The sequence below is a fragment of the Aspergillus aculeatus genome, assembly GCF_001890905.1.
Source record: "Aspergillus aculeatus ATCC 16872 unplaced genomic scaffold ASPACscaffold_2, whole genome shotgun sequence".
Taxonomy (NCBI): domain Eukaryota; kingdom Fungi; phylum Ascomycota; class Eurotiomycetes; order Eurotiales; family Aspergillaceae; genus Aspergillus; species Aspergillus aculeatus.
In genome coordinates, this window is record NW_017962977.1 from 797,488 (window position 1) to 812,953 (window position 15,466).

Below are 15,466 nucleotides of genomic sequence, written 5' to 3' on the forward strand. Positions count from 1 at the left end.
GACCACGGAACAAGGAAATTAATCACGTCGTGGTCAACGACGATAAGTCTGGGGTAGAAGAAAAGGGGAAAGAAAAAAGAGAAAGATGATTTGAAGGAGAGATAGAAATAATATCAACCTTTTTGACCCTATTGTTCTTTACTGCTCAACTCTCTTACACTCTCGATCTTTCTTCTTTTTTTTATTTTCGCCTTTTTGGCGTGGATAAAATTGGGTGGTGGTGGTGGATGATTTTTTTTCTGCACAGTGGTTTTCACAATTTTTGCTGGGTTGAGGCTGGGCTGGGTTGTGGTTGGTATCAGGTGTGACCATACCGTATTGTTCTTTGTATCCGACCGATCCACACCAAACATTGTTCCCGGCTTTAGAAAGCTGCTCTTCTCCGTTCTATCGCTATCACACACGCACATACACACATACACAACAGAAAGTATTCAAATTGATCGATTAGACCCATTTCAGACTCAACAGATCAGTTCCAAGGCTTGTGGCAGGTCATTCTGCCCCATCTGGCGGTAGGAAAGATTTCCTGGTGACTCTTTTCCCCAGCAGATGAGACTGCGCACAGCTAGCTTTTCTTGACATCTCCAGTCATTGACCACTGCGGAAGATCCGCCATTGTCGGGTGGAAGCGGCAAACACACCGAGCCAAGGTGGCTGTTGAGAACTAACCTTGAACTAGTAGGAAAGGTAGCTGGGCCAGTGTCATTATTGGTGGTTTTGAATCGTCGGTTTTCAGACCAGACAGCGCGCTGCCTTGCTCCATTCCATTCAAAGTCGCTATCATCCTAGCGGCCTGGCCATAGAGTCAGGGTATCTACTAAGTAGTTACTATCCCGGGAGCTGACCATTCAGATCTCTGAGCATCCAGCAACATCATCATAATCATCATCAGCTTATATAGCAATGAGTCATGTCAGGCGTTTAGCCTGTCCAGTGGCCTCGTTTCGTGCGGCAACTGCTTTGCCTGTTTGGTAACATCATTCCCACAAATCGGTTTTTTGGCCTCCTGGCGCATGACGTTTGGGCGACCATGAAATCATCGTCATGAGAATTGACACCTGAGGCCAAGATACGTTATGATTGATTACACCCGCTCGTTTGCCACACATTACCGCTACCAAACCAGCACCTTCACATGATGATACCGTATCTAACCAACCTCATCATTCATCCTCTTCGCCTTCCTTTGACCTGGTAGTGTGCTTGTCTGCTTATTGTTGTGTTACCTCGTTATTCATGCTATGATTCTCAAGCCTTGGCTTGATCTATTTTCTGCTGAAAAGAAGACTTCGATGACTACCCCTACAATAATCCCCCCCCACCCACACACACACATATACCAAAAGCAAGAACCCGAATCTCACCGAGTACTGCAGGGCAGCAGCCAGCAACAAAAGAAAGAGAGAGGTCCGATCATCCAAACCAATAATGCAATTCCGATCGCCCGGTCAACAAACCATCACCACGTTAAAAACGATCCGAGCATTCCAGGGCGCCGCCGCAGTAGATAGAAAGATCGAAGACACATCCACATCCACACACATACACACACAACGCACACATCCCTCGCTCTGTAGCCCATCAACATATTTCTCCTCATCTCTGCCACACCGTAGACAAAACCACAGACCGACTCTGACTCCCAAGTCAGGTCCTCATCCATCGTAGACGATTCTCCCCAATTGACACCGCAAATTTATTTATAGTCCCCATAATCCCGAGCAGCTGATTCGACCCTCGCTAGCTGGACGATCACCAACCCCCCCAGAAAATAATGCATTTGCATCTGTTTGATCTGATCGGCCACGTCTGAACTTGACATCGGCCAGCCGACGCGACGCCTTAGTTGGGCCGACACTACCATAGACTATTTGTTCGTGGATTTTGCTTCCTTACTTACTTAGGGGGGAGGCTGTTCTGCATGCCCTGCAGACCACGGACCACAAAACACCCGAAGCCCTTGAAGATATCGCCCCAATGGGTGGGTGTCCTCAGCTTGAGCACCTGTAGTAACTCCGCACTGTCTCTGGGACAATCCTCATACTCCCTTAGGTCCTTCATCTCTAGATACCTTCAGAAGTTTCTTCGTTTGCAATCTTTCACAATGTTGCCGAGATGTGGCGATTTAAGTTCCCAACATTGATTACGTCCAGTTTACTACTCGTGGTCGACCTCTTCAACACTGCCGATATATATTTACTGTATAGTGGACCGAGCTTCCAGAAAACACAAGGTAACATTCTTCGCACTGCAGCCCACCTTCAGCCCCAACCACGCATTCTTTCCGCCTTGGTTTGCACCGTCCCATTCTTCCGAGTAAATCAGGGGGAAAAAAAAAGTTCGATCAAAATAAAATAAGATAGCTGAGGCGAATCAGCACAGGAAAGATCGACTTTCGCCCACTGATCTCTTCTCAGAACCAGCACAAAAGCACTTCAAGAAATTCGTCGTGAAGGGCGCCCTCCAGCCCCCGAGAATTGAGATCGAAAGACGACCTGATTCGAGGGCCATCGCATCCTTGACTACTCTTACCTCAGAGCAGTTTTGCATGGATAAATAAATAAATCACCCCGCGGCTATGCACCCGTTGGGGGCGGCAGTAGTCACAAGATAAGCTTTCCCATCCTTCCATTATACATGGCATTATGATGCCTATGCCTACATGACACTAAGAAAAGGGACCGAGCATGGTTGTCGGTTGGTATCAGACATGAGTTTGCAGTGACACGAAGGATGGCAAGGAGCAACTAAGCCTGGGCGAACCCACTGAACCCCTCGCCTACGGCACTAAGGCTGCATTTCCCGGGGCACCTGACAAGGACAAAGCACCAGTAGTTCCCGTGACATGGTCGTCGCGTCTTATCCTCTGTTTCCGACGACAGTCAACCCTACGCCTGGACTGGAAGCTCTATTGATAAGGATAACCGAATTCAATTCTATTTGTTTGAATATCCCCGAACCGTTCCAGGAGGGAAAGAGCACGGCATAACACCCAAAAACAAAGAAAAAAAATATCAAGGAAGAACAAGGACCACTCGCTGGATCCTATCTTTTAATGATGGCGGTTGCGCATATCAGTCGATTCGCCGTTGAACCACCCCGAAGACCAGGTACCGCTGGCCGTCCGGCCGGACAGATCCGGAGAGCTCCTGTGGAGGTCCTCGTGCTCCACGTGGTGGAACGAGTTTTCGCTCGGGTTCTTATGCAACGGGGCACCGCCGTACGCGAGATCGTCCGTCTCCGTCTCGCTGCCGTGCAGCTCACGCTCCTCCTTCGCCAGCGCGCTGCGCAGCACCTCCAGCAGGTCGCGCTGATGGGAGATGTACTGCGCCTTATCGGCGCGGGACATGGAGGCGATGTCACGGGGCAGCAGATTGCCGCTGGCAGACAGTTCCTCGCCACGGGCTTCGGGGGTCTTGCCGGCCGAGGTCACGGCTGCCACGGCGGAACTGATGGTGGAGAACCAATCTTGAGCGCCGGCGGCAGCGGGGGCGGACGGGGCCGCTGGCCCTCCAGATGCAGGAGCGGTGGGGATGTTGAATCGCGAGAGAAGCGACTGCGCGTAGGCAGCAGGTCCAGTTGGGGGCGGGGGAGGAGGAGCCGCCGGACGCTGAGCCGGCCAGCCGAGGATGTTCTCCCGGACGTAATCCACGGCTTGGTAGAAATAATGCAGCCCCAGAGCCTTGGCACGCTCGTGGCTACGCCCGATGAATTCCTCAATCTCTCGCTCGTGGTGGGCAAGGAAAGGATCGACATGTTCCTGGTACAAGATAATTGCGCCCTGGGTCTGGGGGAGGACAAGGTAGGAGAAGAAAAAGAGGCGGATCCAGCTGTAAAATGGCACCCTGCATCATATCCATCAGCGTGAGGCCAAAATAGCTATAATTTCCAGCTACGAACCATCCGAGGATAAAGACTGTCCAGGACTCAGCCATCAGCACAGCGGACAAAACCACCCAGTACATCAGCCATGGTGCCAGTTGAGAGGGGTCGGAAGAGCGCAGAGCTTTATACGAGGCAAAGATAGGGAAGAGAATCGTGATGACCGATCTGTTTTCATGTGAGGGTTAGCATCTGAGCTACCATCATCTGGAGAGAGGGGGATCTCCGGAACTGCGGAGTGAGAGGAGGAGCGGTGGGGGAATGACGAGGACTTACGATAACAAATCTGCAATGATACCAAACATGATGGGCTGGCGCACTTGCAAAGTCTGACCGCTCTAATGATTGAGTTTTCCGATGGTAGAATTGTAGCGGTTACTCTCAGGGGTGAGGGGATCGATTTATCGGTAGCTGAGCAGCAGTCGGATTGCGGGGCGGGGAAGCTTCACGCGACCTCCGGATGAGCAGCACGAAGGAGAGCGGCCGGCCGCAGCAAAGAAAGGGAAAAATGAAAGGGCTATAAGACTTAAGACTTCCCGGAGAATGGTGGAAAGAGGAAGAGATAAAAAGTGTCAAAAAAATCTTTGCACGAGAGGGCAACCCAGATGAAGCGTGGCTGCCTTGGGGCCGGATCAGTAGGTAGTACGACCCATCGAGCCCTATTCTGGAGTCGGAGTCTTAATAATAGAAGACATCATCCACCTCAGGCATTCGTGCCGTCACGGGCGGGGCCAGGTTTTGGCCTTATAGCCTTGGGGCCTTGCTGCCTCATCGCCCTTCCGCTTTCCGCTCCCTGAGGATTCAATCCGGCTGACGTCATGACTGTGCTGTGATGATCACAATTCGATAGGTTGATGAGCATGGAAAACTGCAAAATTTCTCTCTTTCCATGTCTTAGTGAAAGCGAGAAATCCAGGAGACAGATGCAAGGCCGACAACAATGGCCAGGGACCATGGGGTATGTACTGCATTGGCGGTATGTGATTCGTCCTAATTGTGGATCGCAGGACAACGTTATCGAGCATTACCTAGGCTTGATAGGGTGCATCCCCGTTGTCTCCTAGGTCAGAGATCAGGGTGTTTGGATCAGTTACACAACCATTGTCATTGAGTGACGGTGCGTAAGTGTTTTCTCCCGGTTGAAGCTGTCAATATCCGAGAATTCAAGTTCGCATCCAGCTAGAAATTGAGCTGCAGTTTATGGCTCGTCCCTTATCGATAGAAAGATATGGCGGCATGCGGGAGCCGGAGCCAGCGAAGTCGGGCGGTGGAGCCAAATTGCCGGTCGTGTTTGTTGTCGGATGACCTCAAGTGCCCAACAGTCGCCTCATTTTCCTCACTCACCGACCACTCGACCAGTCTTTCGATTCTTTTTCGATATTGAGAGCTTGCCTCGATACTTGAATCAACCAGCGGAGTCAGCCCACACCGGTAGCCATCCCCAATTCAACTGCGTGACTGTTCCACAAGCTCCAACTTTCCCCTCATACAAGTGGTGACCAAGCTTCTGGCCTGACATCCGTGGTCGAGCTCCCCGCAAGTGAATCGCTTTCCTGCTCCTGCTTCTTTTCCGACCATCGAATTCTGTAACAATGTGTATTGCACTGTTATCAACTGCCCATCCATCCTATTCATTGATCATAATCGACAATAGGGATGTACGAAGCATTCCCACCCCAGATGCACTTGGTGGAGAGCTTTAGGACTGACGACGGCTAGGAATACCTTCGACGACCAACATCCCCCGCCGACTGGTGGCCAGAACCAACAGCCGACATCTTAGGTGGCCGAGATCTAGCGCGAGCAACACATGGGACGTGGATGGGAATCACTAAAGATGGCAAAGTAGCTGTGTTGACCAACTACCGCGAGGACACTTCTGAGCAGGCTACTGGAGCGCGAAGTCGAGGTCTCATCGTTAACAGCTGGCTGACATCGGCTCCGGACCGACGACAGTCAACCGAGGAGTTTGTGCAAGGAATGGTTGCAAGCCCGTCTGCCAGGAATGTCGGTGGATTCAGTCTTCTGTGCGGTTACGTCAATGAACCCCTGGCCATTGTCTCCAATCGCTCGTCTACCATGGATCATATCGCCTGGGTTGCCACAGAGAAAGGTCAGACACTCGGCCTCAGCAATACAGTTTTCGACGACCGATCTTGGCCCAAAATCCTTGAGGGTGAGAGACTGATGAAGGAAGCTATTGCTGAGCACGCGCAGGCGGGGGAAGACGAGGATGCCCTGGTCAACAGATTGCTCGATATGCTGAGTATCAATACGCTACCCAAGCTTGCCGAGGATGCCACCGCGGAAGACTACCTCCCGTACTTCAGGCAAAGCATATTTATCCCAGTATTGGGAGCTCGCGAGAAGTCTGTCAAACGCAAAGACGAGGTGCCTGCAGTCTGCGTTGAGAGTAAAACGGCGGAGGATGCTTCTTCCGGGCAACATGATGCTCTAGACCACTCCTTCCTGCAGGGGGCATATGGGACACAGCAGCAAACAGTGATCCTGGTGAGTACAGACGGACGAGTGCGCTATTTTGAGCGTACGCTTTATGACAATGATGCCACTGCCATCCCGATCGGTCAAGGTGATCGATCGTTTGAATTCCATGTCGGCCAACGATGAGAAAAGGGGACTGGGGGACTGGGGGACTGGGGTCTTTGGTAAATTGCAATGTACTTGCCTGTACATGGGTCTTTGCTCCGACTCTCAATGGCTGTGACTTTTGTAAATAGTATAATGGCTTAATATCGAGAATGCCAAAATAGCAATTGATTGCAAGCTACTGGACAAGCGAAGTGGGCATGAACTAGGCACCAGCTGGTAGTCTATTCGAGAAATAATTCAGTGCGACTAGAAGCGCCACCCGAGTATCCGAGTAAATGCATGATGAACATTTGGCTGATGTACAGTAGTTACAGTACTCCGTGACTTGCGGTGAGATTGAGACGAATCTCCCACTCTGGTGTACTTTCGGCACGTGCCTGTCAGGAGAGACAAACAAGCAACAAACGTACCCTGCTAGAGAGTTTTTCCCCCGTACTCCGTCCCTCCGTCGCTCCGTCCCCTCTCAAATCTCCACAACCACAAACAAACCGGAACCCCTAAAATTCAAAATTACGTGCCATCGTCAACAGAATTGATACTCGCCCCTCCTCATCTTCAACTCAGGGCCAAGAGAAAAATCTTCCTAATCAATGATCGATTATTGATCATCATGGTGAAGACGTCCACCAATATGACAGGTCGGTCGTCTAGAAATGAGCACTGCGAAGCCTGGAAGTTGGTGGACGGTTTCGGTGGGTCGCAAAGGGTGAATGTCTCAGGTGAAATAATATCGGACCGGTCCATTAATTAATTGGGAAGAACAGCCGGGCGAGTCGGGGAAAAGCAAGACGACCAAATCTTGCTCTGAGCTGAAGTGAATGAAATCAACCGCCCTCTTCACTGCCAGCACCTCGCCGTTTGTGTGCGTCCTCGGCCCGGAATTATTTAATTAATCGAATTCCATCGCCGAGCGCTCCACCAACGAACGGCAGGCTTGGGACGCGATGCTGTTTCATCTAGATCAGATTCCCTAGCAATTGCATGGTGTGGCCCCACGCCGCCAAACGGCAATTTGACCTGGAGAAATGAAGGACGACGGCTTGGGGCCAGTGCATGTCTCCGAAAAGGGTGATCATGATGGGGACACTTGTTTTTCCCTATTGTGCTAAGCCTTGAGCTGCGACAACGGTGCTGGCCACCTTCTCCACTGAACTCGAACTTTCCACGAAGGAGAATTGAGGGGATGTCGCAACAATGCCGGAGTTGATGTCTGGGATGCGGGATTATTTTTTGTTTCCAGCTGGGATTCCTTTTCTTTTCGAGGCGCGAAAGTTGTGGTCGGAGTCGCTGGCGAAGCGCCCAGATATCACATGTAAGTGATATTAAGGGTCCTTGCTAGCTTCGGCGTCGGCCTGGAGCCTGCTCATATCGGGGCAGATGGATTTGGGGCGAAAGGTTCTCGACTTTAACATATCCACCCGGGTGCATGGGTCCCGATTCCTTTAGTGGCGGTCTCAGGGGGATGCGCCCAATTCTGCCTCCGAGATTAAGCAGTGGAACCGTTGAATTGCCAGGGAATCTTCCGACTAGCTTGTGTGCCTGGACGATCGAGTGGTATAAGAAGGAGAGCCCCCGGCCGTTCGTCTTTGCTGCTTGGCACATCACAATCAAGACTGGCTCTTGACGTTCCTTCTTTACTCTCGCATTCATTCATTCTTTTTCAGTCACTCTTTTAATCGACCAGATCGATATACATTCTTTCAAAAATGAGAATCAGCAACTTGGTTATCGCGGCCTCTGCTGCCGGCATGGTCAACGCTCTCCCTAAGCGTGAGATGAAGAAGCGTGCTTCCTCTGGTTTCACCTGTAGGTCATGCCTTGTGGGGATAGAGAATAGCAATGCTAACCGATGCAGTCTTCGGTGTTAGCGAGTCTGGTGCTGAGTTTGGTTCCGGCGTTGGTACTCTGGGAACCACATACACCTGGCCTACGACCAGCCAGATCCAGATCCTGAGAGATGCGGGCATGAACATGTTCCGTATTCCCTTCCTGATGGAGCGTCTTACTCCCGACAGCATCACCGGCTCTTTTGCTTCTGCCTACCTTAGCGACCTCAAATCGGTATGAGCCACATGATCATATCCGTCGAATTATTCTGACAAGAACAGACCGTCCAATTCGTCACCGACAGCGGAGCTTACGCCGTCCTCGATCCCCACAACTATGGAAGATAGTAAGTAAGCCGGCATTCTGTGCTATACGTGGCTAATACTCTACTAGCAACGGAAACATCATCACTTCCACCTCTGATTTCCAGACCTGGTGGAAGAACGTTGCCGCTGAGTTCGCTGACAACGACAAGGTCATCTTTGATACCAGTGAGTTGCTTAGTGCCTGCTGATGAAGCATGAGACTAATCGATAAGACAACGAGTACCATGATATGGAGCAGTCCTTGGTCCTGAGCCTCAACCAGGCCGCCATTGACGGTATCCGTGCCGCAGGCGCCACGACTCAGTACATCTTTGTTGAGGGTAACAGCTACTCCGGTGCCTGGACCTGGACCGAGAACAACGATGACCTCTCCGGCCTGACCGATACCGAGGACAAGATCATCTACGAGATGCACCAGTACCTCGACTCCGATGCCTCTGGTACCTCGGAGACTTGCGTCAGCTCCACCATCGGTAAGGAGCGTCTCGAGAGCGCCACCGAGTGGCTCCAGACCAACAACAAGAAGGGTGTTATTGGAGAATTCGCCGGTGGTGTCAACTCCGTCTGTGAGGAGGCTGTGGAGGGCATGCTTTCCTACATGTCCGAGAACAGCGATGTCTGGGTTGGTGCCTCTTGGTGGTCTGCCGGTCCCTGGTGGGGATCCTACATGTACAGCCTGCAGCCCTCCGATGGCCCGGCTTACTCGACTTACCTTCCCATCCTGGAGAAGTACTTCCCTGATGGTGACTCTGCCACCTCTGCTTCCAGCTCCGCTGCTACCTCTGTCGCTGCCGCCACCTCCGCAGCCACCTCCGCAGCCACCTCCGCTGTCTCTGCTGTTCAGCAGACCACCACCGCTGCTCCCCACCCTCAGGTCTCGACCACTTCCGCCGTTTCCGTCGCTGCCGCCGCTCCCAGCAGCAGCTCTTCCGCTACCACCTTTGCCACCTCCACCAAGTCTAAGTCCCCCTGCAAGCTGCACAGCACCAGCAGCGCTGCTTCCGCGGCTGCCACCAGTGCTGTTGTTGCCACCGAGCCTACTACCTCCGCTGTTGTTGCCAGCCAGCCTACCTCCACCGCTGTTGTTGTCAAGCAGCCTACCACCACCGCTGTTGCTGTTGCCGCCACCACCCCTGCCGTCGTTCCTAGCCCCGTCACCTCCAGTGTGGCTGCTGCCAGCGGCAGCGCCGGTGTCAGCGACCCCCAGGGTGCCCTGGCTACCAACGCTGCTGGCCAGGTCAATGAGTACTACCAGTGCGGTGGACTTAACTGGACCGGTCCCACTGAGTGCGCCAGCCCCTACACCTGCGTGAAGCAGAACGACTACTACTACCAGTGTGTCGCCTCCTCTAACTAAATAGCGATCGTGCGGTAGCTCCGGGATGGTTGATTATCTGAAAGGCTAGTAAGAGCCGAGGGGATGGGAGGAGATCAGCTTGATTCTTATTCTTGTATATATCTAAGAAAATTTTATTAGGGATATCCCCATACAATATAGATTGGCTTGCCCAGCATATTTGTGCCACCGGTGTATATGTAAGTTAGAATATTGAAATATCCGCACAATGTTCGAGGTTTTGTATAGCTGCCAGTTCATGTCCCACCGGAACCCCCCGTCCGAGGCCGTTGATGGCAACCGCCACCTGGGCTCCTCCGGACGGTGTCTGCTTAGGAAGAGGCCTCCGAGAAAACCATCCTTGCTTCAGTGACTCACTTTCCCACCAATTTGATGCATTCATCGCTTATTACGATCGAGAATGCCATCTTCGACGAAAATCACAATTGGACAAGGTGTCAAATGCGTATCATTTCATCAATCAGCTTCTCCGCGTGGACAATATCTGCTGACTCAGGCTAGCTGCGAGGAATGTAAAAAACCGGAAGACCAAATGCTCCGGCCGGTTCCCTTGTCAATCTTGTGTCGGACGTCATGTTGATTGCACGTTAAAAAGACCCGAGAGGATGGTTTTAGTATCAGAAAGGTGCCCTTATATCTTTGGCGACTCATGAGACGAGACTGACGGCGCTTTTAGTTATTTGCGTGCGCTCGAGGACAACTGTGCCCTGCGCAGCCCTCGGTCAGCGCCACCGACCAAGGAATTGTCCGAAGAAAGAGTGTCCCGGAGTAGCCCTCCGTTACCTTCTGTCGCAGACGGTAATCGTAGAGTATCATACATTGCATCAGGGCACACCCATTGATTGGTCTTAGATGCGTCAGTACCGCCGAGGCACTCATCACCAACCCCCTTGTCTCGGCCACATCCTTATACCTGAAGGATACAACCGGACGATATAGTAAGCTCCAGGTTTGAGATGACTTCCATGGACTTGGCTGCATCTTCAGGATATTGCGGGCCGTCCTCCTCCTGGTCCTTCTCCCAGCGCGTCTTCCTGCTCTTCAACTCCGCTGTTCCCGACTACCCGTGCCCAGATCTTCCTTTTCACATCGATGGCTGTACCTGGGAACTTAGCTGGTCCCAAACTGATTTTGAAGATGCTTCTGTTGTGGAGGGGCTGCCGTCGCTGGATGACTTTCTCTATTTGCTCAATACCGTCAAGTTCCATTCCTCTCGGATGCTATATCTCGTCGACGAAGACGAGTTCATACCTCATCTCCACGAGTTCTATGATCGAGGGCTCGAGAAGGCCAGAACTCAGCCCCCATGGTTCATTCAATACCTTCTGATCATCGCTCTCGCCAAGGCTTTCTTGACTACATTCAGGAATCCCAAATGACCGCCAGGATCAGCTTTCTTCAAACGGGCCATGTCTCTAGTACCGAATTTTATTGGCCTGAATTGTCAGCCAAATCGTGGCATGCAGATCCTGTACCTGATAGGTCTGTATCTAGTGTCGGTGGACATGAAAGATACAGCCTATGTTTATGTGGGAGACCTTCAGGAAGGTATTGACCAATGGCTGACCGCAATCGCAGGTCGGCCAGGCGATCCGGATGTGTATATGTAAGGGATATACCGGGAGCCACCCGACGGACTTTTGGGGACTGGTATCGCGCATCAGTGCCGTAACATCTGGGAGTCCGCATATATTCTTGACCGGCAGCTATCATCGATGATAGGGAGTCCAGTATCGATCCAAGGTGCGGAAATCACTTGTACGCTCCCGTCGCTTACGATCAGTCGGAGGATGCTCTGTTCTTCACCATGCATGTCAAGCTTTCCCGCACGACGGCCGCGTGTTGAATTGTGAGTCCAGCATTCGAGGTGTGCGGCTCTATCTAACATGGTGCTCCTAGCCGTATACACCACGGATTTCGATTGCGACAGTCATTCATCTCCACGATTCACTCTGTGCTGCGAGAGATGGCCGATGTTCTGCGGGAGACGGAGGAGATGGCCCAAAGTCTCGCATCATTTCCTGCGTAAAGTGTCGACCATGACGAGCCATCTGACAGTCAAATACCACCAAGTAGGTCATTTTCACTTATACATCACAGGTGGACTGACGGTTGTTGCAGTGTATTATTCTAGCCACGCGTCCGCTGTTCCTTCACTTTCTCATCAACCGGCTCCAACCACTGCTGGATCAGCGCGGCGAGTCGGTAATCCCTATTCAGCTGAGACCGCTTCTCGAAACCTCTTTGCAATTGGCCAATATCTCGTTGAGGACTCTGTCTGTGCTATATAAGCAGTCACTCCTCGGTATGTCTGCCACTCTTCTTCTTATTTTTTATTCTTTCTGTTCCCTTCCCTTCTTCTTCTCTCTTTTCTCTCTCTCTTTTTTTTCTCGGGTTGTATGGAACCAACAGAATGGATAGAATCGTTCCTCCCTTTCGACCTGGAAGGGATCTTCTCCTCCGCATTCATTCTCACCATCGCCCACTTCATTGACCCTGCTCTGGTGCCAGAAATAGCCAACTACGTGCTCACCGCCTCGTGCATGCTGTCCGACATTGTGGCCAAGGGCAACATGACCGCCGCGCTGCGACAGAAGGAATTGGATTTGCTGCAGAAGATGACCGGACATGTCGTGAGTGGGGAGAGTAGTGATCATGATGATGGAAGGGAAAGCGTCTCCCGCATGGTGACCCTTCCTGAGCAGACGGATCCCGCGGTGAAGTCGGAGTTCATGATGGCGGATGAGGAGATTACCATGTGCCTACACAGATCTTGAGTCTGGCGGAGCATTTGGACTTGCTGAACGAGAGTGCGTGGGATATTGGATTCGGACTCGAGGGGCAGGGTTTGACGTGAGGGGTGTTTCATTGGGGTTAAGTTAGAATGGTGGGGATTCGTCTTATCTGCCTCGTGCCTGAGGTCTCACGGGGTCTCGTATCTATTACTGTCGAGAGTTGATTCGCTTTGACTATCATCACCAGTCACTGCTTCAGCACTAGGGCTCCAATGACAGGCGCCTAGGCGGCCTGTCAATACATCCCGCCAAAAATGCCTCAGGCACCCATGGCACTATCTATGTACATAGCGCAGAGCGAAGGCCCTGCGAGCCGTCTTCCTTTATTTTCTCCCCATGAATGGAACTCTTGGTTGACAAGCAGTAGTTCATCTACCTGCCGTATGCTCACATCCCATCCACTAATAACGCCCTATATTTTTCGTGTTGCAAGGAATAAGGAAGCCCTCACATGCCGATCGAAGTGGAGTCTGCATGCAACGGTGTTGATTGGCTCCACTGCCTCTCACCATCGGTATTTATAAGTGCACTCATCAATGCCAATCTCATAAGAACGGAAGACAAGACTAAGAAGAGAGAGCAGGCGCAAACCCTACAATGGTACCAGAAAATTGAAAGGTGCTTGCTTCACTGAGCACCCAGCAGCCAGTTCATCGCCAACTTGTCCATCATCCAATGCGCAGGATATTGTAACCAAAGTATTATATCATATTAGATTAGAATTAGAAACCAAAAGTATGTATATGTATAATGCCCCCCTGGAGGCAGGCATGTTCATCAGCTCATCCAGCAGTCAACGGCCCTAAGCGAGGAAACCATCCCCCCCTCTCTAACCGGCCTGGGTGTAGACGGTGGTGTTGGTGACGGCCTCGGCGGGCAGCCACTGGCCGGCGACGGTATGGTTGTAGGCGAGCTGGGCGAGGGTGAAGGTGTGGAGCTCGGAGACGAGGACGGTGCGGTCGAGGGGTAGGACGCGGTGGACCATGGCGTTCTGGGTGAGCATGGAGACGTACTCCTCGTCGGCGATGGCGGTGATGTTGGCGTCGAAGGTGACGCGGATCAGGGCGTCGGGGGAGTTGCTGCTCAGCAGGGAGGTGGACAGCAGCCAGAGGGCGGGGCCGCCGGCGGCGGTGGATGCGTCCGCGAGGTGCAGGAGGCCCGCGTTGGCGCCGAGCAAGGGGTGCCGCAGCCGGAAGAAGGCCATCTCACCGTCGGCGCCGATGCGGCCGAAGGTGCCCGTGCCGCCGGTGGCGTTGCCGGCCAGCGTGAACCACACGCCGCCGCGCAGCGGGCCCGCGGCGGCGACGGAGATCATGCCGACGGCGTTGTTGCCCACGCTCGGCGGGATGGGCAGCTGCGCCGTCTCGCCGCTGGTGGCGTTGATGCGCAGGATGGCCGAGTCCGTGTCCTGGGTCACGTAGATCAGGCCGGTCGTGGGCTCCTCCTTGATGAAGACGGGGCTGTTGAGGCAGGGGTACAGCTTCGGGTCTCTGGCGGCGACGGTCGTCGAGTTGGAGCCAGACCGGGGGAGGGTAGCGTTCAAGTGGGAGACATCCGCCGAGAAGACGTAGTACTGGCCCGTCTGCGGCGAGGCGACCTTCAGCCCGGCCCAGACGCGGTTCCCGATCTCGAAGACGCAGTGCGGCCCGTTGCCGGGGACGGGGATGTCGATCGTGCGCACCACCACGGGCTTGGCCGCCAGCGTGCGGCCGGGGTCCACGAGTAGCAGCTTGTTCTCCGCCTGCAGCGTCAGCCACATCAACCCCGGGTACAACGTCGACGGCCACACCCCGTGCAGCTGCGAGCTGCGGTTGCGACCCATGGGGAACGTCTGCCACGCGATCGGCTCCTCCGTGGTTGGGTCGAGCTCGATCTTGACCAGCTCGCTGTCCGACATCTGCGATAGCAGCACGAAGTTCGTGTTCGGCACCCGCGCGAATTCGTGCGTCTCCGTGGCCACCGGCAGCAGGTACTCGGTCAGTCGCCGGCTCACCAGCGTGTTGGCGTTGGCCGACTGCTGCTGCGCCAGCGCCGTGGGGAGGAGGGCGCTCAGCCCCAGCGCGGCGACCGCGAGCGACTTGAGAGCTTGGTGCAGCATTTTTTGCCTGGGTCTTGAAGCAGTGTTTCTGGCGTTGCAGGACTGGATGGACGCTTCAGCAGCAAGGGGAGGGGACTGGCCTCCTATTTGAATTTTTTTTCCCCGGAATTATTGCCCACTACCCAGGCAATTAGCGGCCCATGCGAAGAGAACTCTCGCCTAGGGCAGTCGGATCCCTCTTCACGATTCTAACCACCCGAAGATGTCAATCGCTTCCTGTTAGACGCACAGTGGCACACAGCTGAACTGCGGAGCGAGAGATCGGCTTGATCCCTGAGTCGAAGATCGCCGATCACTTGCCCGATCCGTGCTAGACCGGGATCCCATCGCGCGCGCGATCAACATGTTGCACTAACGTTATGGGAAATTTGGAATTGACTAATTATTTCAAAGGCTGTTAGAGTGATCTGATTGCTGGATCGGGATAATGCAAAGCGTACCTCCTGAGGTGAATTGGTTAACTGCAATAGGTTTAGAGTTGGCTTGATGGAAGAGTGGGGGGATACGGGCTGGGGCAACTTATCAAGACTCAAGAGCCAAGGAGATGACCGTCTATGGTCCGGAAGTA

General features: G+C 53.1%; 6 protein-coding genes across 6 annotated transcripts; 4 read left to right on the forward strand and 2 right to left on the reverse strand.

The window, feature by feature from the left end:
• Positions 1-2,927: 2,927 nt before the first annotated feature.
• Positions 2,928-4,186, reverse strand: ASPACDRAFT_75141 (HVA22/TB2/DP1 family protein). Its single transcript, XM_020204371.1, has 2 exons — positions 3,904-4,186; positions 2,928-3,848 (listed from the first exon to the last, which is right to left on the reverse strand). Exons 1-2 carry the CDS (start codon positions 3,966-3,968, stop codon positions 3,056-3,058), a joined length of 858 nt encoding a protein of 285 aa, XP_020059908.1. The 5' UTR covers positions 3,969-4,186; the 3' UTR covers positions 2,928-3,055.
• A 1,493-nt stretch (positions 4,187-5,679) lies between these two features.
• Positions 5,680-6,708, forward strand: ASPACDRAFT_111437 (NRDE family protein). Its single transcript, XM_020195553.1, has one exon. It carries the CDS (start codon positions 5,707-5,709, stop codon positions 6,511-6,513), a length of 807 nt encoding a protein of 268 aa, XP_020059909.1. The 5' UTR covers positions 5,680-5,706; the 3' UTR covers positions 6,514-6,708.
• Positions 6,709-8,201: 1,493 nt separating this feature from the next.
• On the forward strand, positions 8,202-10,005 carry egl3 (putative extracellular endoglucanase/cellulase; the record flags this gene model as incomplete). Its single annotated transcript, XM_020203195.1, has 5 exons — positions 8,202-8,301; positions 8,351-8,556; positions 8,604-8,668; positions 8,716-8,813; positions 8,861-10,005. 5 exons carry the CDS (start codon positions 8,202-8,204, stop codon positions 10,003-10,005), a joined length of 1,614 nt encoding a protein of 537 aa, XP_020059910.1.
• Positions 10,006-10,970: 965 nt separating this feature from the next.
• Positions 10,971-11,384, forward strand: ASPACDRAFT_39190 (uncharacterized protein; the record flags this gene model as incomplete). Its single annotated transcript, XM_020200558.1, has 1 exon — positions 10,971-11,384. The coding sequence occupies one exon, from the start codon at positions 10,971-10,973 to the stop codon at positions 11,382-11,384; it is 414 nt and encodes a 137-aa protein (XP_020059911.1).
• Positions 11,385-12,044: 660 nt separating this feature from the next.
• ASPACDRAFT_39191 (uncharacterized protein) lies at positions 12,045-12,782 on the forward strand (the record flags this gene model as incomplete). Its single annotated transcript, XM_020200559.1, has 3 exons — positions 12,045-12,077; positions 12,127-12,310; positions 12,427-12,782. 3 exons carry the CDS (start codon positions 12,045-12,047, stop codon positions 12,780-12,782), a joined length of 573 nt encoding a protein of 190 aa, XP_020059912.1.
• Positions 12,783-13,304: 522 nt separating this feature from the next.
• ASPACDRAFT_111439 (uncharacterized protein) lies at positions 13,305-14,951 on the reverse strand. The gene has a single exon (XM_020195554.1). It carries the CDS (start codon positions 14,896-14,898, stop codon positions 13,630-13,632), a length of 1,269 nt encoding a protein of 422 aa, XP_020059913.1. The 5' UTR covers positions 14,899-14,951; the 3' UTR covers positions 13,305-13,629.
• Between the last annotated feature and the right edge of the window lie 515 nt (positions 14,952-15,466).